The sequence below is a fragment of the Cucurbita pepo genome, chromosome 5, assembly GCF_057944985.1.
Source record: "Cucurbita pepo subsp. pepo isolate OVF chromosome 5, ASM5794498v1, whole genome shotgun sequence".
NCBI classification, from domain to species: Eukaryota; Viridiplantae; Streptophyta; class Magnoliopsida; order Cucurbitales; family Cucurbitaceae; genus Cucurbita; species Cucurbita pepo.
In genome coordinates this window covers 14,912,752-14,936,775 of record NC_141802.1, presented here as the reverse complement: position 1 = coordinate 14,936,775, position 24,024 = coordinate 14,912,752, and the positions used below count along the sequence as shown (strand labels likewise).

At 35.4% G+C, this 24,024-nt stretch overlaps 1 protein-coding gene across 11 annotated transcripts; it reads right to left on the bottom strand.

The window, feature by feature from the left end:
* Positions 1-833: 833 nt before the first annotated feature.
* Positions 834-22,500, bottom strand: LOC111795384 (uncharacterized). 11 transcript variants are annotated; one of them, XR_015421054.1, is made up of 23 exons: positions 21,713-22,499; positions 20,554-20,616; positions 19,965-20,308; positions 19,776-19,875; positions 19,627-19,704; positions 19,005-19,064; positions 18,766-18,870; positions 18,484-18,594; positions 15,224-15,265; positions 15,005-15,118; positions 14,748-14,929; positions 11,412-11,677; positions 11,217-11,332; positions 9,290-9,332; positions 9,082-9,173; positions 8,342-8,390; positions 6,986-7,056; positions 6,702-6,821; positions 3,786-3,886; positions 3,029-3,074; positions 1,791-1,837; positions 1,458-1,550; positions 834-1,180 (listed from the first exon to the last, which is right to left on the bottom strand). XR_015421054.1 is itself a non-coding variant. In XM_023677779.2 (23 exons), exons 1-23 carry the CDS (start codon positions 21,890-21,892, stop codon positions 1,099-1,101), a joined length of 2,295 nt encoding a protein of 764 aa, XP_023533547.2. In that variant the 5' UTR covers positions 21,893-22,500; the 3' UTR covers positions 834-1,098. The 11 variants fall into 11 exon arrangements, 10 of the variants coding, with proteins under 10 accessions (XP_023533547.2, XP_086979928.1, XP_086979925.1 ...); XM_023677779.2 differs by lacking the exon at positions 1,458-1,550 and having other exon boundaries at positions 19,965-20,091; positions 20,209-20,308; positions 21,713-22,500; XM_087123802.1 differs by lacking the exon at positions 1,458-1,550 and having other exon boundaries at positions 19,965-20,091; positions 20,209-20,305; positions 21,713-22,500.
* Between the last annotated feature and the right edge of the window lie 1,524 nt (positions 22,501-24,024).

Here is a 24,024-nt window from a genome sequence, read left to right as displayed (position 1 = left end):
AATCTAATTATTATTAATAATACCTATCCATTATTTGTTTATATGGAACTTTTTTTTTTCTTCCATTAAGTTCAAATTTCTTATTTTTGCTTAAGAATATATATAAAAACTATGCAGTTAAATCATTTCAATAAAATTAAATGAAGGTTTTAAAAGATGATTAAATAATACATGTTGCGATGATCTTTATATAGACGAAATTTTATTACAATTTTATTACAAAGATTTAAAGTGAAATATTACAAAATAATTATACTATAGCTTTTAAAATATATTGATAATGTTACATAAAACATGTCACATTTCTCTTTATGTTATAATTGGTACAAGTTTTCATTTGAAATATGTTATAAAAACATTATTATAATTTTCTAATGAATTATGAAACATAAAATTGTTAAAATTTTAAAGAAAAATGCGTTGTAACAATGATTATTATTATTATTATTATTATTAAAATATGTTGACAAACTATTCAATTTGTTTATTTATCAAATTTAAAGTTATTTTTAGTTCAAATTATTATAAAATTTGATATTATTAAACGCAATAAATTTGAGGAATTTCTATATTTTATTTTTAAAAATTGTAATTAGAGATGTCTATTTAACCTAGAATAAGAGAGAGGCTTATCTATGCACATTCGCCTCTTAATTTCCTATCTACTTCATGACACAATCATAATATAAAGAGTAGATTGTGACTCTCAAACTACAATAAGTAAAGCGACCATCAAGTAGCGCCCATCCGGCCACACGAGGGTCTAGACGAGTACTATAATGTGATCGAGGACGATGCATCATCCAACACACCACACAGAGTAAGCATTGAAGAGAAGACGAAACACAAGATATGGACATTGAGTAGACTTGAGTGTCACAAAAAGACTTGTTGAAGGGCAGGATAAGGTCTCGAGCCTTCACCTGAAAAGTCGAGGTTCTAAAGAAAATTTAAAAATGCGATTCTAGAATCAAGCCCGTCCATATGAAATATGAAAACTCGCCAAATTTGGTATAAGTCAGACACCAAAGGGATATTCCACGACACCATATGTCTGCTTGCCAAAATCATGTCTACACCCATCAGATTAGAAATGTCTCAAAATGTACCGTAGGAGAGGCATGGTCTCACCTCTACACCACGAACCCTGCGACCTAAGTGAGCTACCTGTGGCACATGTCTGTCACAATGAGAGCAAACATTACAAGACGAGTGTCTGTATTGGACCTCAACCCATGTGTCAAAAGTTGGATACATAATTCTCTCCATACAAATCAACTAACGTTTATATACATATTCTCTCACTAACTTTTCCTTCTTTTTCCCATTGTTAGTGTCTCTCTAATTGAAATTTATTAGCAAACAACTGTCCGATGTAAATTTGTGTAAAAAACAATCAAATTTATGCATCTCAAATGGAATATGAGCTAAGTTAATTAGAATGCAGCTGATGTTACCTATAACAAATACATTTCAACTGATTCATTTGAGTCAATTGGAGTCTACTTCCTTTCTTTTAACACTTCTAAATTGAGGTATGAACTAGAATTCTGCAGAAACGTAACATTATTCAGCGCATTAATAACTGAAGCTCAACAAAAGTGAACCTAATAATTAAAAGTGGCCTTTTAACACTTCCACACCATACATGCTCGTTACCCACATACATTATCTACATAAAGGCTGGTGGGAAAAGAAAATGAAAAAAATAACAAGCTAATTCAACATAAATGACACAAAAAGGGAGTAAAAATACATGGAAAACTTTGCAATTACAAATTTTCTCTTACTTGTGAAAGAACAAAACTCGCCTTTTCCCTTTTCTTCTCTCACCTGCCTGCAAAGCACGGTAGACCTTCATCAGATTCGAAAAAACAAAAGGATAATGTTTGCTCATAAGAAAGCATCCTAAACTTTTAGCTTCAATACATATACAGCTTTCTAAGCAACATTTTTCATTGTTGGTACCTCACTCTCAAGCTTAGTTGAGATTGCCCTTCGGCCATTATGAAAGCCTGACTGTGACAGCCCAAAGTCGGTAGTATAGATACTGTCCTCTTTGGATTTTCCCTCAAGATTTTTAAAACGCGTCTGCTAGGGAGAAGTTTCTACACCCTTATAAAGAATGTTTTGCTCCCCTCTCTAACCGATGTGGGATCTCACAATCCACCCCCTTCCGAGGCTCAACGTCCTCGCTGACACACCGCCCGGTGTCCACCCTCCTTCGGAGCTCAGAGTCCTCGTTGGCACACCTCCCGGTGGTTGGCTCTGATACCATTTGTAACAGCCCAAACTCACCGCTAGCATATATTGTCCTCTTTGGACTTTCTCTTTTGGGCTTCCCCTCGAGGTTTTTAGAATGCGTCTACTAGAGGTTTCACACCCTTATAAAGAATGTTTCGTTCCCCTCTCAACCAATGTGAGATCTTACATTGACTAAATCAGTCAATCATATTGGAGGTAAACTGGCATTCCCAGTAATGGACACAGTGACGTCAGTTGATTGGATACCTCCTTAGAAAAGAGTGGAATGGAGAGAAGCTAAGATAAAGGTCTTGGCTGTTTCTAAACTCTAAACCTCATGTAAGAAAGGAATGTGAGTCAAAAAAGAAGGTTAAACATCAATCATACAAGAAAAGGGCAATCTAGGCTCTCTAAACTAAAATAAAAGGCGTAAATAGCTCCCTTTGGCTAGATCAAGTTTCTAAGCTTAGTTGCACTTGGAGAAGTTGATTCAGGGCAGAGGACAGAGAAAGCAATTGATCTTTCTTGAGGTTCAATCAACTTCCTATAAGAACGTTTGGCTTATAAAGAATTCACTGCTAAAGGCCGATAGTTTTATTTGTTTAATAAAAATATATTTCTAAGACCAAGTCTTTTATACACTTTTGCAGTTCTTAATACTTCCAAACATAATGATTAATGGATTTCCTTTAATAAAAGATTCTCCTACAAAAGGAAAATACAAAAAATATAAGTTGCATAGAATTGGTAAGTAAAAATAAAAGATAAAAAAAAGTGGCCGTACCCTAATAACGAATAGTCTCAAGGTTAGCACAATGGTATCTCTTAAACTGCAAAAAAGAAAACAGAACAAAATAATAAATCACTGAAGACAATGCAGTTGAAAATATTACATTATAGAAACGAATTACAATCTATCATCAGAATCAGAACTTGATTTTATGTAGCCAAGATAATAAATTCCCTAATTACATCCATGAATTGTAAGTGAGTTGCTAATTAATTAATGTCAAATCGAGGGACAAATTTTCTTTACCCAAAAAACTTCGGGTCACTAGGCACAGTTAAACATGTCTTGGAACTGTAGCCGGTCATGAGTTCGAGATTTTGTAATATCATGAATCCCATGTGAGCCTACATGTGTTAAGTATTTCTTTTTTCAATGAAACAGATTTTTTTTTTCCCTGATTCGGTAAAAAGTAGCAGAAGTTCTTATCAACCCCTAGCAGCTCCCAAAAAACACTCCAACTAGAATGAATTATAGCAGCCTAAGACTTTGCATCTGCTATCATCACAAATCTAAGGTCCTTAGAATTTATGTATTTATACCACATATAAGTGTAATGATCATGAAAAGAGCATAATGCATGGCTTCACTTCTAAAGAAACTCAGCAACTTAAAATTTGCTTCTTAAATATTAATGCAAAGTTTGTTTCTTTTCTTTTCTTTTCTTTTGTTCCTTCCATGGGGGAGGGGTGGGAATATGGAAACAGAGGAAGAAATTAATCTATGATAATATAAATTCCAATTCCCTACTTACCAGCTAATATCTGCAGAACTGTTGTCAGCACGCAAGTGATGCTCAACTTTGTTTGAACCAGTTATTACAAACTCAGAGGGATCTCCAAATGGAATTGAAATCTACAAGGATGAGAATAGACATAAAAATTTGTATGGAAAGAATAATCAATGTGAAGAAGTATATCTTTTGAGATCAGAAAAATAATTGTCTACAAAAAGTAATTGTATGTATGGAAAGTATACACAGGTGTGTAAACTTTTAGTCGGGAGAATATACTATGGGTTCTTGGGCTTTTTCTTCTTCTATGACATGAAACAAAAACTATCTTCGAAATTTGGAAGGTACAAGTAGTCAACTTTTTACAATAAATAAAATGAGAGAGAGAGAGAGAGAGAGAGAGAGAGAGAGAGAGAGAGAGAGACCCTCCTGATTAACAATGCACTAGATCATATTTACTTAAATATATACAAGATTAAAGGAGGTCCTCCAAGGGCATCAAGGGAATTGTATTCAGAGGTGCAACTCCCAAATCCGTACGATAAAAATTAAGATTTTAAGCCCAGAAAAAAGGCTATTTTCTCAACGAAAAAGATAAAAAAAAAAAAATTTCATTAAACCAAAATAGATGCATTCCCCTCCTTAGGATTAACATAACTGAGCCAATATGATGGAGAGAGCTTGACCACCAAATTTTTTATATGGAAGCCACCCTCTAGATTAGAGCCCTCCAAAAAAATTAAAAGGCCTCCATTCCATTTGCAATATTGGAAAGCATCATGAAAGGAGTAATATAGAAAGTAGGGAAGCTAGAAACACATTATTGAATGAAAGTGAGGCAGCCTCCTGTAATGCTCAAGGACTTATCCATTAGCAAGCTTGCGAGAGATTCTTTCACTGATATTTTCTCAAGGAGTGGGATACCTTGGGAGAAAATTGAGAGGTATGCTAAGAAAAAAGCAGCAAAGACTGCCTTGCAAGAAAAAGAAGGCTAGGGTTTGAACTTAAACATTTTCTGAATTGAAACCAGTAAAAGTGCTTTGCAAGGCTTAGTATTTACACTAGAGGCCTCATCAAGAAATTGTAATAAATTTGATCCAATTTCCCACTTTCTCCAATATTCAACAAAGAGAATAGAAAGGTATCATCAATGTATTGTTCTGTAGAGATATCTGCAGTGCTAGTAGAAAGCTTCAACAACTTAAGTTAGACCTCTAGATAGAAGTGCTGTCAACAACCAAAATTAGTAAGAAAAGGAGAAGGGCCTCCGTTTCTCAATTCTTTTGCAGAAATGATTTCCTAGGTTTTTCATTAATAATTTTGGAATAATTTGCTCTGGAGGCACAAGCAAAGGCCCTCACCCTTTCCTGTACTTCTAACATCAAGAAAACTCCAACCCACTTCATCAACATCTTTTCATAATGAAGCTAAAACATCCCTTTTTGTTAAAAGGAGTTGGGAATGCACCACTAATATCTTTTAACCTCTAGATTGAGAATACACGTCAATAGGTCACTTTAGCGCACAGTAATCTTTTTCTATGGAACTTTATAATGTCAAGATGGATAGGCTGGGTTTCTTGCAGAAAGTGAGCAAGTTTTATTCTCCATGATGTAAGAGAGTATTCTCTTGATTCTTCAAGAGCCTTCTTCCTGCATTTCCTCATTGCAGAAGCTCACAGCAGTTTGTTCAGCTATCTTTCCCCCTTTGTTCTAGCTGTTATTTTGAAGGACAAATACCCCCGATAATCAAAATCTTCATGAAGAAAATTCTCCGCAGTTGTCTCAATATAAGAAGTGTAGGTCTCAAAACTAATAATGTTTAGACTAGTCATTATTCTCTCTCCCTTAGTTGGTACTCTGTGTCAAGCTAGTGGAAAGGATAGTGATTCATTGTTCCTAAGCTGTTCGGATCTTGTGAAAGAATCTTTGAGCACCATAGGCCTAGAAGAGTTTCTAAGTTTGAACAGCGTTCGCCAATCACCCTTCAACAAGGGACTTTTGTAGTTAAATGGGGTTACAGCTCTTTTCATATTTGTTTCGTTAAGGAGAGTTTCTCGGGAGAAAAAAGATTGGCTTGATCTATGGGATAGTACAGCCTTTCTCGCCTCCAGGAGTGATGTCACTAACTCTTTTCGTACTTATTACCCCGCAATAATTGTGGCCAACAAAAGGTGTTTTGTAGTCATATTTTGTGTCGGGCTTCCGTATGTTTATTTGAAATGTTTTATACCTCGGATGGAAAACTAAAAACTCAGAATGAGAGAAAAGAAAGAGAAAAACAAGATGCAACTAGACAGTGAAGTTAGCTCATTTCTAAACTCATTGTGTTTTCATCAAATATGTTCACTCGAATATGGCACGTTTGTGGTAATGCACAAACATATTTGAACAAAGTGTAATCTAGAAAAAAGTTAATGTTGGCCAGCCTCAAAATGAAAAAAATAAGTTCAGATGTCATGAACTTAAAAGTTCTTTCAGACAAGTAAAATAATTTGATAGCACATGCACATTACCAGACGAAAACACTTTCATCGAACAGTTCCATCCAAATGCAAATGAAAATTTTTGGGGGAATTATAATCCGCTAATCTCATATGACAGGCACACTACTATTCCACCAATAATCTACTAAATTCTTTTGTAATTAGAGCCTCTTGTTGATTATCAATGATTGCAAAACTCTCATTATGCAGTTTTTAGGCGGGATGCCCTCTACCCCTTAGGCTGTTCTTGTTTCTTGTTTTGGGAATCTATATCTTTTGATGTTTCCTTTATTAAAATAATAATTAAAAAAATCTTACTGTAATCTTATAAGATGCCTTTATCATTGACAAGGATCCAGAATTACTTCATCAGAAACGTTTTAGACAACTGAAGATAGCTTAGCTTTTCTTTATGGTCTATGAAAATGAAGAGGAAACTAAGGAGATCGTACAGTTGTATTTGGAGAAAACTTTTCAGTGATGACATCACCACCAGGCCTGCTACATTTTATACTGTATCCTTCCCTTTTGATGGATAGTGTAGCCACTTCCCATGTATCTGGATATCCGGCCTGTCATGGAGTAAACATAAAGAAAACAATCAGGGCACCTAAGATTCTATTATTAATTTGGGGCCAAATGCATGAGCGTGCAAGCAGACATGTATCTACAAACAGAAATTAGATAAGTAGGGTAAATAAAAATGTCCAAAAATTTTTGATCATTTAAGTCATACCCCCATGGATACTTTATATGAAGCATGACCACTAGAAAGAGTCTTCTCTATGTGGTTCTGCATTTCGGGATCTGTTGAGACAAAAGGAGTTGTCAGTTATCTTGCTGTAAATGGTGCCTAAAGCAAACTTATGACTTCTTACGAGAATCACAAGAGGTTCTCAACAATCTTTATGTTCAACAAAAAAGGCAAATTTAATGGTTGCCCAAAAAAGACAAATATTAATGATAGAAAAAAAATCATATTGTTAAGTCACCAATCAATCCAAAAGCTTAAGTTAATGGGTTATGGTAAGTTTAATCTTAATCTTATCATCAATATTTTAACACTTCCTCTTGTATTTAATCTTATCATCACTTTAACACTCCCCTCACTTGTGATCTTGAAAATTGAAAGAAGGCCTGAAAATCAATATTAATGGGGGAGGAAATGACAGAAAACTTAACACTAGGCCTCCAGCTATGGTACCATGTTAAATCACCTATGGATTATGGTAAATAATCTTTATCTCAATGCTTCAACATACAGAGAACTAGTTATAACTTCTCATAATCAATGAGAAGTTTTGTTTCTATTTATACATACATCCAGAACAACCAATAATCAAAAGGATAAAAATTCTCTTTGCTTAGAACAAGCATGTGTTGGAGAAGAACTCTAGTGCACTGAAAAAAAGGAGAATTTAATTGACATATGCTAGGAATTAATGGTGGAGAGATGTAAGGAATGCCACCAATGACATATCTGTTATTACTAGGTAGCAAGCACTGAGTGTAGTATAAGTAGAGTGAGTTCTCATCACTTGGGGCCACCATGTGCATCGTGTTTTTTTGTTGTTTGGATATTTTATGGGTCTTATTAAGGTCTCTGGAAGGGGTTCAGAATGCTATTGACTCTTGTATTAGTTTATTTCAGAAGTGATTGGGGGGAATAGTTTTTTGTTTCCTATGGGAATTTTCTCTTGTAAACTTTGTAAGTTTGCAAACTGATGTAACTTCTAACATCTTCAACAAGAAGTCCTGTTTCGTTGAAGAAAAAAGAATGGCTAAGAGGCCAAAAAATAAGTGGCTTAAGGGAGATAATACACCTAACCCCTAGAAATTTCCTTTGGAGCAGTATATTTCGACTCCCGTTTCCACTTGTTTTCCATGCTCTAGTACTGATTCCTACCACAATTCTATACTAAATAAGAAAATAAATGGATACCCTATCTAAGATCAACCCAATGCCGTCATAACTATCTTAAAGTTCTCCACTCACCCTAGTTTCCAAACTCTAATTTATACAAAAATTATGTCTAGAAAATTAAATATATAGCCCTTAACCAGATCTTAAGTATGTCCACCAGAAACTTACCACAAATAATCTTTAGGTGATCATTGGCAAAAACTTTTACAAGCTCTCCCTGCAATGGCAAAGAACGCAAGTTATAAATACAACGCAGAGTTAAATTGTAGGCAGAATCCAACTCATGAATCCCTGACCACATTCATCTCTCTCATCGGTTCGGCCCATGCAAATGAAATACAATTTAATGCCATTCAGACTGAACTTAAAGGCACGTTCACAGGTGATAGAAATTTTTGTTGAATAAAAAGAATAGCAATTTGTGTTACACCCCACCCCAAACCCACAATTGCCTACCGGATCTGGGTGCTACCTCGACATACAGAAATTAAAGTTCCTTCACACACATTGGATGAACTCAATAAATTACATCCAAGTGTCTGCCCAAAAACACGAGGTGAATGTGAAATGGACAAGGTTTTTTGGTATTTAGTGAACAATAGTTAGAAATTAATTGGTGGATCAGATACTTTTTCCAACAGAGCCAAAACAACACCCAATGATCTAATGAGATAAAAAAAATGGCTTCAATCCAAAATAATAAACAGAATAATTACAAAAGTCTTTCAAAACATAAGGCTAAAGAAAAGCAGAAGCATTAAACTTGGCAAGAGCTCACACCTCTTCCCAAAATCTTTATACCCCTCTAAAGATTCTATCATTCATGTAGCCAAATACTCTATTAAATTTGGTGAATTAGACACTTTAAATTTCATTAAATTGTATTTATTCTGAATCAGATACAGCACCTTGCGCCTTCTGTTATCCAAAGGCTGGACTTCAATAGCTAGATAGGTGTTAACATCATCCGCAGTAACACGATAGTTTGGTTGCTTTGCCCCTGTTACAATTTAAAAAGTATAAGATTCCTTTTTTTTTTTTTTTGGGGGGGGGGGGGGGGGGGGGGGGGGGGGGGTAGTCAGAAACAAAATGTAGAACACACAGAAGAAGTGATACCTTCAATGTAATTCACAGATCCATCCTCCAAATGCCGGACCCACTGCAATTTAAAAGAAGGACCATTAGTTACAAAACGATAGTTAAGTAGCTTAGCAGTGAGTGAAGTTTGCAGCCTCATATATTTATGGGTTTTGACATTCACAAAACTATAATACAAAAGAATAAAGGAAATCCAATACAGACTATAGAGATGCTAGTTAAGAACATAGCCAAGATCAGAACCACTGATCCACAGTCTCATAAGCCAAACTAGCCTTTCAATCTATGAAATAGCAAAGTAAAAAATTGAGATGATTAGCCAAAACAACAAGACTACGAGTTTCATCGACATCCATTAATTGATCAGCAACTATGATTCATTTTCTTGAGAAGAGTTTTCCACGACCAGAATGGATCAACATATGATATATGGACGAATCCTTTCAATTCAAGTTTATGTATGGCAGTGGAACTTGTAGCTCTGTTGTTTTAGCCAACATCTCAATGTTTACGCTTGTCATTTCATACAGTGAGAGGCCAATTTGTCCTATGAGATTGTGGCTTGGTGGTGGTTATGATCTTGGTGGTGGTCTTAGCTTACTCCTCTATGGCTACCATCAGTATCATTATCTGAGATGGTAATAGTCTTTCAGATATCGAGTAGCAGAGGATCAATGGACCATCAAGATACTCACATTCAATGAACAACATCAAACGTCTCATGATCTTTTATTTTCAATAGGATTCGTAATGGATAATATTTGGGTCTTCGATTCTCGCTTTGGCTCTTCCAAAGAGCTCCCAAGCTACATCTACTATGCAGCTTCCTGCTAGTTCTCTTTCCCATTGATTTTGTTTTTACTTTGGCTCTTCCAAAGAGTTCCCTTCCTCCGAGTTCTCTTTTCCATTCATTTTGTTTTAGCTGTTATGTTAACATTGATTTTCTATTATGTTGCTATGTGGCATTGATTAGTAGCCTTATACAATATAATATTAACATGAGATCAACTGAAAAAGGAGTGTGGAAGTAATCAAATTTCCTAGCTACCTTGATGGAGTTACGAAGTCGTTCATGCCAACATGCCAACATCAACCTCAAAAGTCAACTCAATAATAGCAATACATGACTTCTAAATGACAATGAAGAAATGAGACAGTTGCCTTCTTGTAATTATTTAGGTCTAATTCTACTCGATTGGATTCATTGCTTAGTAGAGTTCCTTTTGAGGGTTTGGTGTTTTCACATCCCTTGTACTCTCATTTTTTCTCAATGAAATTTCAGTTTCTTATAAAAGAAAAACATATTTAAAAAATTAATACAAAATCCAACGGTTGAAGAAAAGATAAGAAACATAAGAAAATTTAAATGAAATCTGTTCAAATTGGGAAACATTTTTGTAATTTTTTTGGGACGAGGATTTTCTAAATTTTCAGGGAGAAGGGGGCAGTTCTAGTTTTATTCTTCTGCGGGGAAAACCCAAAAAAGGTTTTTAAAAAATGCTTCCCAAATTGAACAAAATTCATTAAAATCATAACTGTAAACGAACTTGAAGTTGCACACTATGAAGAAGCATGAACCTTAACTGGATCAACTCTTCATACCACTCTAAACATTTGCCTTCAGAGATTCTTTGAATTCTTTCATTCCACATGCCTCTACTAAAGCTTATATAGCATTAACCGTAGAATATTTGCTTTACATTTAAGTTTTACACCAAAAAGAAACTGGAAAGTACTTTCCTCTGACCTTTATTAAAACCCCCAAGAAATACCGAATGTAATCTGAATATCTCATTCCAAAATGTGGACAGAAGAATTACGCATCCAACAAATTTCAGTTACAAAAAAAAGTAACTTCTTATTTTAGTGTCATCACAAGAATTCCAGTTACCAAGAGCAAAATCCGATTCAAACAAGGTAGAATATTGGGTTCAAGAAGATAGACCTCAAAATTACAGCTAGTTGTTCCATTAATTGAGTATCCACATGCTTGGAGCTCTTGCCCCGGAAAAGCTTCACCAGATATTTGAAGCCCCTCAATAGCAGGTAATGGATCATCATCTGAAACCAAAAGTGAACCCCACTTAATATGAACTGTTACTGAAATGCTAACAACAAAAACAGGGAGAAAAATATTTGCCTTCAGAAAACGAAGGTGAAGGTTCCTCGAGGACTGGAGGCAGAATTTGAGAATGAGAGGAGCTTGGTTCATCAAGAGTGGCAGGAGGAGATTGCCCAGAACTCCAGTTGGAGATAGGTTCTCTCTCTGTTTGGTCGGCCAGATCTTGATCATCACTATTGGTTACAGGTTCACGAAATGTCACCTGTTTGTTTGTTCCTTCACTGTAACGTGTACCAAGTAGACTAACAGAAGTTAGATCTGAAGGAATAGTGTGAAGAGCGTCACTACATAAGCAATGAAAAGCCATGTTAATAATAGCAACCAGCATAAAATAATGTTTATCGACACAAGATTAGCTGCTAGCTGTACGTAGTCGTAAATTCTAAAAAGATAGAAAGTTCTACTATTATACGTCAACTTGATTCAAGATTTTGAGATGTTCATCTTTCTTGAAAATATTTCTATGCTCAACTTCTTCTCATTTTCAAACCCACAAACAGTCTATTGAAACTATAAGCTTGTTTACAGTGCCTGCAAATTACAATAGTACCAACAATCCCCACACCAGACACCACACCATCAAAACACTATCCTCGTGGAAGATACCTCCCTAAAAGACGTCTCCAAGGACTTCTACCAAGACTTCTCGTATAAGTGAACAATATGAAAGGTCTAGGAGAACATGTGCTACAAAGCTAACAATCTCAACATGATTAAAAAGGAGAACAATTTCTCTTATGCTTTATTAGTGAAGTAAAAAGCAAGATGAGAAAAACATGAATTTACAAGATTAGAGTGCTGAAGACAAATGAAGGTAGGGGTCATTAAATGTGCTTACATGAAAAATAAGATTTAAAATAACATACACAACAATATAGTTCTTAGAATTATCAAAAAACCAAACGTCATATGAGGGCATTAAAATCTATCAATCAACAGAATAATGTAAGAGATATATCCCATACATCAATGAAATTGCTTAAAAAATCTGGGAGGCAAGTTTTCCCTCACAGTTGAAAGGATTCATTTCCACAAAAACATGTACTAATAAACATTTTAGACCAATCATCCTACATTCCTTAGCTAAAGAACCTTCAGTTCTTTTACTTTCTTTTAATGGAAATCAAGATTGCCCATTGTTTTAGTGAAAATGTGCAACAAAAGTTCAGACAGAAGGAAAAAAAAACCATAAAACCTAACTTTAGAGCTTTTAAAAAGCCACTGCAATTAGAGCTTAATAGAAAAGAGGAGTGATTACAAAAGAGAAGATCTAACCAATGGGAAGAAATAAAAATTTTCAAACCCAAAACTCCCTCTAGACCAAGTAGACTAACAGAAGTCCTTCAGTTTCTCTGTAGCCATTGTTCCTCCTGTCATAGAGCTTTAATTGCATTGCGGCCAGACAAACCTTTTCTTCCTTTAAGGAATGTCAGAGCCTTTGGAAATAAGTCCTTAGGTTTTGACTTCTTTTGTAACCATATTCAAAAGATGGCCCTGTTGTTACGACATCCTCCTTATAATTATGAGTAACTTGCAGGCTCTTTTGGTATTGTTTTTGTTTGGGGGAAGCTCTCTACCCCCGGTCCTTAGGTTATTCCCCTTCTATTGTTGAATATACCCCTTGATGTTTCTTATAAAAAAATAATAATAATAAATATAAAAAAATAAAAATAAAAATAAAAAAATAAAAATAAAAATAAAAAAATAAAAAAATAACAAAATAACAAAATAACAAAATAAAAAAACCTTCCTTTAAAATTCAACACACATAATAGCTGTTCTAATTTATTGAGGGAGGAAACATCAAAACTCAAATTGATTTTTTTTTTTTTTTTTTCTTTTTGGGAGAGAAACAACTATAATTTCATTGATATGATAAAATTACAAAGGGCAGATCTCCAAGCCCTGGGATCTATGATAGAAGTTTCCAATGGGAAGTAAGATAAGAGATAGCAAGATTCTTGAAGGAGTAATTTTTACATCATGACAGCCAAACAAAAAACTAAAAATTCAAGGAAGCTAATAAAGAATCTTTCCTTGTAAAAAAAATGCGGTGGTTTCTTTCACACCAATTAATGATAAAAATTCAGGAAACCTCATTCACTCAAAGGAGGGTGGAGGGAAAATACTGCATTACTCTCCTCTGCCTGTGTCCGTACAACCAATTCAGCTTCAAGGAAAAACAAGGACATCTCAGTTGCAGCTTATAAACCATGTTATGTTCTTCAGAATATGTGGTCCAAAGCAAAATTCCTACTTACTAGCGTTTTGCAATTCCAAATAAATCTAGATACTTCCATTTTCAGGGCAGCTACCTTGCAATAAGCTTTCGTCAAGAATGAAAAAAGAGAGTGCACCAAAAAGATCTCACAATCAAATCCCTAGTTCAAAACACTCTACAGCTCTAGCATGGTAGTCGTAAAGACCTTTCCTCCCAAATTCAGCAAAACACCGCCGAAGACTTAAAGATATCAGCTGAACTGGGTACCAAGATATATATGGACGGTCCTGAAACTGTTTCCAGATAAAGAACCCAGGCAATAATAAGTTCAATAGGAAGTTTGGACCCAATTCTTTGACTTTACTTTTAAGTTGCAAGTGAAGAAGAGATGGTTACTGTCCTTGGTCTCCACCGCTCTAGCCAGCAATTGGGAATCTACTAACTCCTTTTATTTGTTGGGTCAGACAGTTGAACCCTAAAGCAATTGAGTGAGAAAACAGGCAACGTTTAATAGGTCAACATAGTTTGTAAACTCTTGAGCTGTAGCTTCAGTGAAATATGGAATATTTGTGGGAGAAAGGAAATGTTTTTGGTAGTTTAATGCTTGTTAGCACATATAACAGAAAGCTTGAAATGTTACACCTTTTGGCATTAGGTCTAGTACAAAAAGGAAGGTAGCGGGTCCATATGACAAATAAAGAGAAATAGGTGAATCTTTGTATAGATATTGATTTAATTTTAGAGAACGGAGGGTAAAAAAATCTACAGGTATCAATAAACGTGACAGAATATATGATCTGACTATATTTCCCCCAGCATAACTGAATATTCTACAAATGGGGGGGGGGGGGGGGGTATTGTTGAAGTGAGGAAGACTATCCAAATTAAGTAAATTAAGATCACTACTCTCGAGAAAATTACAAGAGCTGAACAAAAGATGATACAAAAGGTTCCAAAACATGATGAAGTTATATGTCATTCGATGAGATAGTTGAAAATCAACATTCATCTCAGGACCATACTAACACGTTTGGCATGCAACATAAATATGCAATGAAAGCAGAACGCACCAACAATTGAGAAGGTTGTTATTGTAATCAGTTCAGTAGCAGTCTTCATGTGAACAGGCTCACCTGCTTGCTTGATGTGAATACCTCCCCAAATCATCTGGTTCCAACTTTTTTGCAACATCTAAACCAATCTGATGATGACTGGGTAGATCCCAATCAGCTGTGGTCTGAGCATCAGAAGAAGAAACTGGGATATTCCCGTTCCAATAAGAAGGTTGAGGAACCAACTCAAGCCCATTTTTAGTCTGGAAAAAAATTTAGAAAATTAAGAAAAATAAATTAATTTAAAAAGGAGGTATAACAGAAAGATGCAAGCATACTGAAGCGGTTAAGGTTGCACCAACAGAATGGAAGGGTGACTGTGGTGCAAAACTTGAGTGGCTTGCATCAGAGCGCCAAGGTGTTAATTGATACTGTGACTCCTTCAATTTTGTCTATCAACGCAGAGTAAGATGCCAGAACAATAAATAGAAGTAAACAAAATGATTTATCAAACTACAGTTTCGCTTGCCATCATTGATCTATTAAATTCTCAGTACCTCAGTGAGAAGAAGCTTCTCCTGCAAGTGCTTGAATAGAATCTGCAAGAATAAATAAACTCCCCAGAGTTACTTCTCCACTTATTTTAATAGAACAGACTAAAAGCTGCTATATAAGTTTTATTAAAGTGAATAATAAAGCTTGTAGGTTAATTTCTTGCATCCTTCTTACACAAGTTAGATGGGACTATAAAATGACAGATATCAGCATATATTAGTCATTTGTTAGTGCATTCATCACAGTAAGGGCAGTACTATCAATCAACTCTACTGAATAACCATTTAGAAGTCAATCTCAAACTTCAAGAACCAATTAGAAAAAAAATTCAAACCTCAGGACCAAGCATGTCAATTTTGAACCCTCAAAGACCAATTTTTTTTTTTTTTTTTTTAATCAGGAACAGTGATTAATACATTTCATGGATGGTATGAAATTACAAAAGGACAATATAAATGTCATGATTTAAAAAGACACTTCCAGAGCAATTAGAGAAGTAAGCCTACACCTATGAACGATTGGTGAGAATTACCAAAGACATCCTTTTACGGACCAAATGGGTGATCAATAAGAAATAAACTCCATATACGTTGATATCTCTCCCGGTAAGGCAATGGACCAATTAAAAGTGGCATTTCTTTTTCTAAAAAAACCTAACGAATGGACAATGAACAAATAGATGCATCAATGTTTCATCCTAAAACTAAATAAAAACTAAATTAATTTATGTCCCATGGATAAAAGTGTATTTTAGCCAAATAGGGAAAAACAAATAAAATACAAATTTTAAATATAGAGAAAGTTAATGAACAAGAATTTTTATTATTTCTTAATAAAGTACTTTACACAAGTCTTTTTGCCAAGTTTCTTATTGGGCTTCAGTTGTAAATTTTTTGGCAATTACCTTTTATGTCTCATTTTGCTTGATTGGAGTCCTTTTTGTGTCAGTTTGGCTCTCTTTGTTCGGGTTTTTTTTATACCCTCCTTGTGTACTTCGATTTCTTCTCAAAATAGTTTGATAATTTGGGGATGGGGCATTCGCAAGATCGCAATTACGGCAATCCTCCTTGTGAAAATTAACATCCCTTAACTATTTAATTTCTTTTTCCTTTTCTTGTTTTTTCTAATTGGGAACCCTTTATACAATCCCCCTATGGTTTGGCAAGCTTTCGTTCTCTTTTGTATATTTCATAGATCTAATGAAATGACATACTTCCCATATAAAAAATGATGGGATTAGAGTGTAAAGGTCAATATTAATTACCAAGGTAGTTGTAGTAGGAATTTGTTAGAGACTAAATGTTATAAAATTAATTTAATCAAATGATGACATTAGAGTGTAAAGCTAAAATAATAATTAAAAGGGTAATTTTAGTAGGAGTTTGTCAGAGACTACTTGTTATAAAGAGAGGGATCAGGCAAGCAAATGATGGAGTTAGAGTGTAAGGGTCAAATAGTAATTACCAAGGTAGTTTTAGTAGGAATTTGTTAGAGACTAAATGTTATAGAATTAATCTAAAAAAGATAGAGACTAAATGTTATAAAACTAATCTTATGAAATGTCATGTTGCCAATGAAAAAATGATGATTGGAGTGCAAAGGTAAAATAGTAATTAGAAAGGTAATTTTAGTAGTAGTTTATTAGAGATACTTGTTATAAAGAGTGGGATCAGGCAAGCAATTTTATGATTGTTCAGACTAGAGCTCGCTCAAAAGGGGATGTGTGATTATTTGTTGTAGGATTGTCAGTTTGTTTAGTCCCTTCGGGCTTAATGGCTCACTTTGTTCGGTTTATGTTTGGCATGAAGGATGATTGTTACGCTTTGATTGGGATTGTGCTCCTGGGTTCGCCTTTTCAAGAGAGGGGCAATATTTTGTGGCATGCTAGTTTCTTTACTAGTTTGTGGGGGTTTGGTTTGAGAGAACCAATAAGACTTTAGAGAGGTGGTGTGGTTTTGAGACAAGGTTCAGGAGATGGTTATTAGGTTTAATGCCTCCTAGCGGGCTTCAGTCACAAGGCTTTTTGTAAATGGTCTTGGTTTAATTTTGTTGGATTGAAGTCCATTTTTGTAGCTTTCCTAGGAATTCTTTTTTGTTGGGCTTGTTTTTTGAATGCTCTTGGTACATTCATCTATTAAATCACCCATCAACCCTGCCGTTTAAGAGGATGGGTTAAGGTAAATTTAATTATATTAACACTTCAATACACCCTCACTTGTGGGCTTGGAAATTTATAAAAATCCCAACAGTGGAAATCAATATTAATTGGAGAAGAAATTACTTTACATAGGTTTGAACACAGGACCTTCTGCTCTAATATCATGTTAATAACAACAAAACCTCCACCTATTCCCACAATGGTATGGTATCGTCTATTTTAGGCATAAACCCTCGTGATTTTACTTTTGGTTTCACTCTAGTGGCTTTACCTTTGGTTTCATCCAAATGGTTTTGTTTTTGGTTTCACCCAAAAAGGCCTCATTCTAACAAAGATAGTTTTCACTTCTATACCTATGTTGTTTCCCTTACCTAGCCAATGTCGGACTTTGGTCGCATTCCTAACAATCCTTCTCTTGCATAAAGTACACCATCGAGTCTCTCCTCAAATAGTCATCTATATGTCTAGCTCTAATTCAAGCCAACTCATTTTCTTTGGATCACGTCGCTAGTCCAACAGAGCTCAACCACAAGTATGCACTATGACTGTCTTTGAGGCTCACAAATTCTTTGTTCCCCACATGAGGATTTTACCAACATGGCTAAAGTCTAGAGCTTGGCTCAAATACCACATTAAATCACCATTCAAACCAAAATTTTAAGTTGGTGGATAATAGTAAATTTAATGATATGAACACTCCAACACTCTCACTCACTTGTGGGCTTGAAAATTTATAGAAAGCCCAACAAGTGAAAATCAATATTAATTGGGCGAGGAAATGACAATGCAGGGGTTCAAACTAAGGACCTCTTGCTCATAAATCATGTTAAATCATCAATCAATCAAAAAGTTTAAGTTGATGGGTTAGAATAAATTTAATTATATCAACACTTTAACACATTCATCTTCTCTTAATGAAAGCTCTATTTCTACTCAAAGACGGAAAAGTATTGTTTGTAGAAATTACCTCAAATTATCTAACTACAATTTTTCATCTCTAATCTCAATACAATTTCAAAATCTTGTTATCTAGTTCCTATCCTAGCCCTGGCCCTCAAATAAAGTAAAGTGATTCGTTCAAAATCCACAGATTTAAAGGCTCACCTTGACATTGCTGACGATGGATTGAGCATCAGGAACAGGAGGTTGCAGTGAATATTCTGCAAGAAGAGACAGCAAAGATGATACAAAGGTGGTTCTCTCTTGTTGAGCTTCCTGATACAACCAGATGAGAACCATGGAGTCTATTACAGATAATATTAGAAAAGAAATACAATGGGGTATCTTAACGGAAACTAAATTGTTATCAAACTAGTTAATGGCAACAAAATTAAGCATTCTGAAAGACCAGAAGCCACGTCAGAAATGCCAAAGCAAGGAAGGAACCTGCAACGCATATGTAAGACGGATATTTTCCTCAATTATGTCTTGTCTATAGGAGTGAGCTTTAGAAGCAGCATCAACAAGCTCTTGTTGTTGTTGATCAAAGGCCTAATAGAAGGAAACCAAAAAGGAAAAGAAGCCCAACAGCAAAACACCAATGAGAATGGAATCGAAGGAAATGATAAAAGTAGAAAATTCAGGGAATGTAATAGACAATGAATACAAATCAAAACCCTGCTTACCAAACGCATATAGGCAATACGTTTTTCCAGAACATATTTTTCATTTCGTATTTGTGCTTCCTATTACAATAAGAATCATCAGCGTCTCCAAGTAAAAGAAATCCTAAAAAAAATTGATATAACAATAAAAAAATAAAAAAAATGTTGGTAAGAAACAAAGCAAATACAAGGCATACAAAAAAAGTCAACCAAGAAAATTCCCAAAAGCTACCAAAGGGATTCCAATCCAACCAAATTAAATCAAGTCCTTATAATTACAAAAAGGTCAAGTGATCGATACCCACAAGGAGGTATTTAACTTCACCAACTCTCAAACCTCATCATAAGACCTCTCACTCTCCCTAAAAATTCCATTATTCCTATCAATCCAAACCTCCCACAAGATCGCAAAGAAACTGGAAACTTGCATGCCACAGAACTATCTTTATCACGAAAAGGCAAACCCAGAAGAACCTCCTCAATTCTAGTGAAACAATCATGATTCCAAACCCAGTATAAATTAAAAGCATCCAACCAAAGGGCCCAAAGGGACTGACAAAGGGGCATCCCCATAAAATGTGAATTTTGTAAATATATGAAAATATTTACAATGGGCTAAGATAGTCCATATGATTCATTTTACCTTGACAGAATAATCAGCAAGATGCTTGCGTAACAGCACAATTTCATCTTCATGTTCCTGGACTTTAACAACAAGATCCTAAATATGAAACATAGGTTAAAGGGCTTCCTTGTAAATATATGAAACAAAGGACTAGAACTAAGACATGCCTGTTTCCAGAGACTGTTGGGAATATTTGCTTCAGCCTTTGGCATCATGCCATGTCCAGAAAACTTAATCTGTGGATCATATTCTCCATCCACTGCAAACCTAACAGTCATGAAATAGTTTTCATATGCTATGTTTTATTTAAACTAATAACATAATTGGCCAAGGATGAATCACATCATTTTACTTGCCTGCTAGCAGAGAAAGATGTTGTAGATGGTGAAGAGAATTGTGAGCAACCAGCATTGTCAACCGGTGGCTGAACACCAGGAAGAGCATTCACCATCCTGTCCGACTTGCTGTTCTCAAAGCGAGATTCTGTATCAACCCGCATGGAAACTTCATCCTTTTGCAAAACATCTTGATGGACAACTAGCGCACCCTGTGAATCAACAATAGAAATGTTCTTCTTAAACCTATGTCCTTCACTATCACCTGAAATATCTGATTGATGCTCCCCATTAGATCCTTGATGGTCATTCTCAATCCATTGGTTTGTGGAATGAAGCCTTTGAGCCAAAGGTTCATCAACCTTCTGCCACATTTCAATGAAAAAATGAATAGAAAAATCCACAACGAGGTCAAATTTCTTCCAAACTGATAAACATACTCCTACTGAACTGAATGCAAGATATGAAAATAATTAGAGAAGTGAGCAAAATTCAACCACAATCAACTGCATCCAAGAAACTAAATGCTTGGAAAAAAACACAAAACCCACATTTCAGAACATTAATGAAACACTTAGATTTTGTATTAAATTCAATTTATAGTACTTACATATTTCTCAAGTTTCTGGATCTTTTTCTGAAGTTCAATCCTCAGTCGGTTATTTTCCTCCACCTAAGGTATTTAAATTCACTCATGTCAGCATGTAACTTTAAATAATGAAATCTAAGCTGTAACTGAGTCAAATACTCATGCTATGTAAAACACACAGTAATGGGTCAATAAAAATACAAACAAGGAGAAGGAACAACCAGGTGCAGTTGCTGATGTGGGTAATAGCACATACACCGGTATATGAAAGAATGCTTAAACTACTGGCTTTTAACCAGTACTAAAAAAATGCAAGTTGAAAATTACATCATCAGTAACTCAAACAAGAATTCGGATAGAGAAATATGTTTCGGGGACTCCACCTGAGAAGAAGGATGTCCCATAATACAAATTACACGCACTAATCTGTTGACACCATTCTCAAATATCATCAATGATGTCTAATTGCCAAGTTTCTTTGTCTCACCAAACAAACAATGCTTATGTTTATACGACTTGATAAAGTTGAAACACAGGTATGCTACCCATGCTACCCAGGATAGATAGCGGCTTAAGCTTCTACATTTCATGTAGAATAAAGCTGCTTCATCAATTGACATTTCGTTTCAACTCACAACAGTTGAAGTCATTGAACTATAAGACGCTTCAATGGTATACACACTTTTTTTCCTTTAGAAACTTTCTAATCGAATCATACCCAGATTATCCTCCTTAACAAAATGAGGAAAAAAAACAACAGCATCAACTACAAAACCAGCAACAACGGTTATGATCATATAAAAATCGAAAGAGAAGGTAGTTTTATGAACCCATAGTAGATTGCGGTAGCCTATAATCCCAAGCGTTGAGAAAGCAGATTTTGGATAAAGAGAAAGATTGGATTCCTGCAGCTAGTATCTCTATATTCCTACAACATTCTCAATGGAAAAAATACTGCTCAATTGATGGTATGCATTATGCACAACATCGAAAACATGAAAAGGGTTTTAGAAAGAAAACGTGAAGGAAACAACCATGGAGTTAGAGATCTTAGAATCGCGCAAAAGTGAAGTGAATACAATACTAAATTTAGTGATGAATTAACAGACGAGTAGCATTCGTTTGATGTTGAGAGACGGAATATGAAGGGGGGGGAGGGGCAAAGGAAAATTCATTGCACCTGTTGCTTGATGGTAGCCTCGGCTGCTTCAACAGCTTTCAGTACCTGGAACAAGTTGCTATCATTGTTGTTACTGTGATTGTTGGATGAGTGGGAGTTAGATTGCTCTGCTGGTGCAGCACTGACGGCCAAGTCAGAGAATTTTTCAGCCAATGATCTCCCGTCGAAACCATTTTTCATCTTCAACCCCTAGCTCAAACTCAGCTCAAACCAACCGAAAAATGAATGATCCGAACCAGAATAGCTCTTGGTATCTCAAATTAGTGATAAATTCAGCCGCAGAATTGGGTCGTAGGAGTGACACCTCCTCTTTCGGACATTAAAACAACTCAATCAGTGAGAGAAAGAAGGTATGACGTACGAATATCGTGTGAACCCCAAAAGCAAAATGAATATAAAACCCTAACGCAGTGGGAACAAAAGAGAGATGACATATAACTTCAATCCCAATTCTCTATCTGTCCCGCAATGATTCATAATATAGTGATGCGGTTTCGATGATTTCTTCGAATAAATTAAAGGGAAATTAAGATGAAAGCGAAGGGTTAAAGGAGACAGGAGGAAGTCGAATTCAGCTTAGCCTGAACTTTAGCTCGAACGAAACCACTGTTTTGAACCTGAAGCAATCCATCAATCGATCAAATCCATGGCGTTGTGTATGGATCAAATCCAAGTCGGCTCCTCCGCCTGCGAGCTTCCGAGTGAGTGAATTACACGACGCTCGTCGCCATGGTTTATTATGTAATTCAGGTCCCCTCCTCATTTTACCTTTTCTCTCACTCCCTCTCCCACTGAATTAATATTCAATCAAAAATACTTTTTTACTTTTAAAAATTTTCAAAAATATCTTAAATTTTAAAAAATAAAAAATATTCCTATTTAGTTTTCGATATAAACGAATACTTTATTTCAAAAATATTCTTTCAAAATACATTTAACTTTTTAAAGTTCCATTAGAGAAAATTTAAATTTCGAAAATATATTTAATATCTAAAAAGTACTCAGTAACGACTCCACTGTTGAGTCGGAAAATTCATTCATATGCAATATTGTTCTTGATAGGACCAACTTTTCCCGACTATTTACACACGCATGAACCCACTAAGCATGTTTATAAAGGCATCCTTAGGTTTAAGGGCAGGCCAGCACAATCTTATGCTGCCAAAAAAAAATTAATAGAAAGGAGTGTGCATTCATATCATGGTTTAGCCTCTGTCCCAAACATGTTGTGGAAGTATCCTATTCTCGAGATATACAACATAAATGAGGTCTTGCATTTTCAAATTACGGTACATGGTTATGATGCACATCATATTTCCACATTTTTCATGACGTAATGTAACGACTCGATTTTCGAGAGCTTGAGTCACGAACCGTTATCGGCTGATGTTGAATACTAGAAAATATACCTAAATTTAAAACATTTTAATCGTGCATGCACTAGGGAAAGTTAGATTCAATACAACATTCAAAATACATAAATATAAACTGACATACTAAGATGACGCACACCCCCAAACACATGACATAGACGATTTATAAATCCAGAAATATAGAAGGCACCGATCTATCCCAAAATTCCATAGCCCCTAATTGTGTGCACCACCACCTTGACTGCTTTGTCGGGCCTTATTTAAAGAGAAAATTAAAGTAGTATGGACGAGTATATAAAATATATTTAGTAAGCAGTTTGCTAGTAGTTCATAGTTCGTCATTGAGTACAAGTTCATCCTAGGCTACACCCTAGGTTTACTCATTCTACTAAGCTCAAGTTAGGATAGTTTAGCGAAAGCTAGTTCAAGTTCTTAGTTCTTAGTCATATTTAGACGTCCCTCCTTCAGATTTTCTCATGATTTCTCTCGGCCTCGTAGATTGTTATTCCTGTTCGTCTCTCTCATCATTATCATAGCTTTAGACCTATAGCGTAGATCCTCGAGGCGCGATATCGGTTATAAGTGTTGGATGATGGAAGTCCCACATCGACTAATTTAGGGAATGATCATGGGTTTATAAGTGAGGAATGCTAACTCCATTGGTATGATGCCTTTTGAGGAAGCCCAAAGCAAAGCCATGAGAGCTTATGCTCGAAGTGGACAATATCATACCATTGTGGAGAGTCGTGATTTCTAACATGGTATCAGAGCCATGCCCTAAACTTAGTCGTGCCAATAAATTGGTAAATCCTCAAATATCGAACAAAGAACTCCTAAAGAAAAGGAGCCAAGCCCCTCCTCGAAGGCAGTCAAAAATGACTAAGACTCCAAAGGAGTCGAGTCTCGATTAAGGGGAGGCGCACTTTGTTCGAGGGGAGG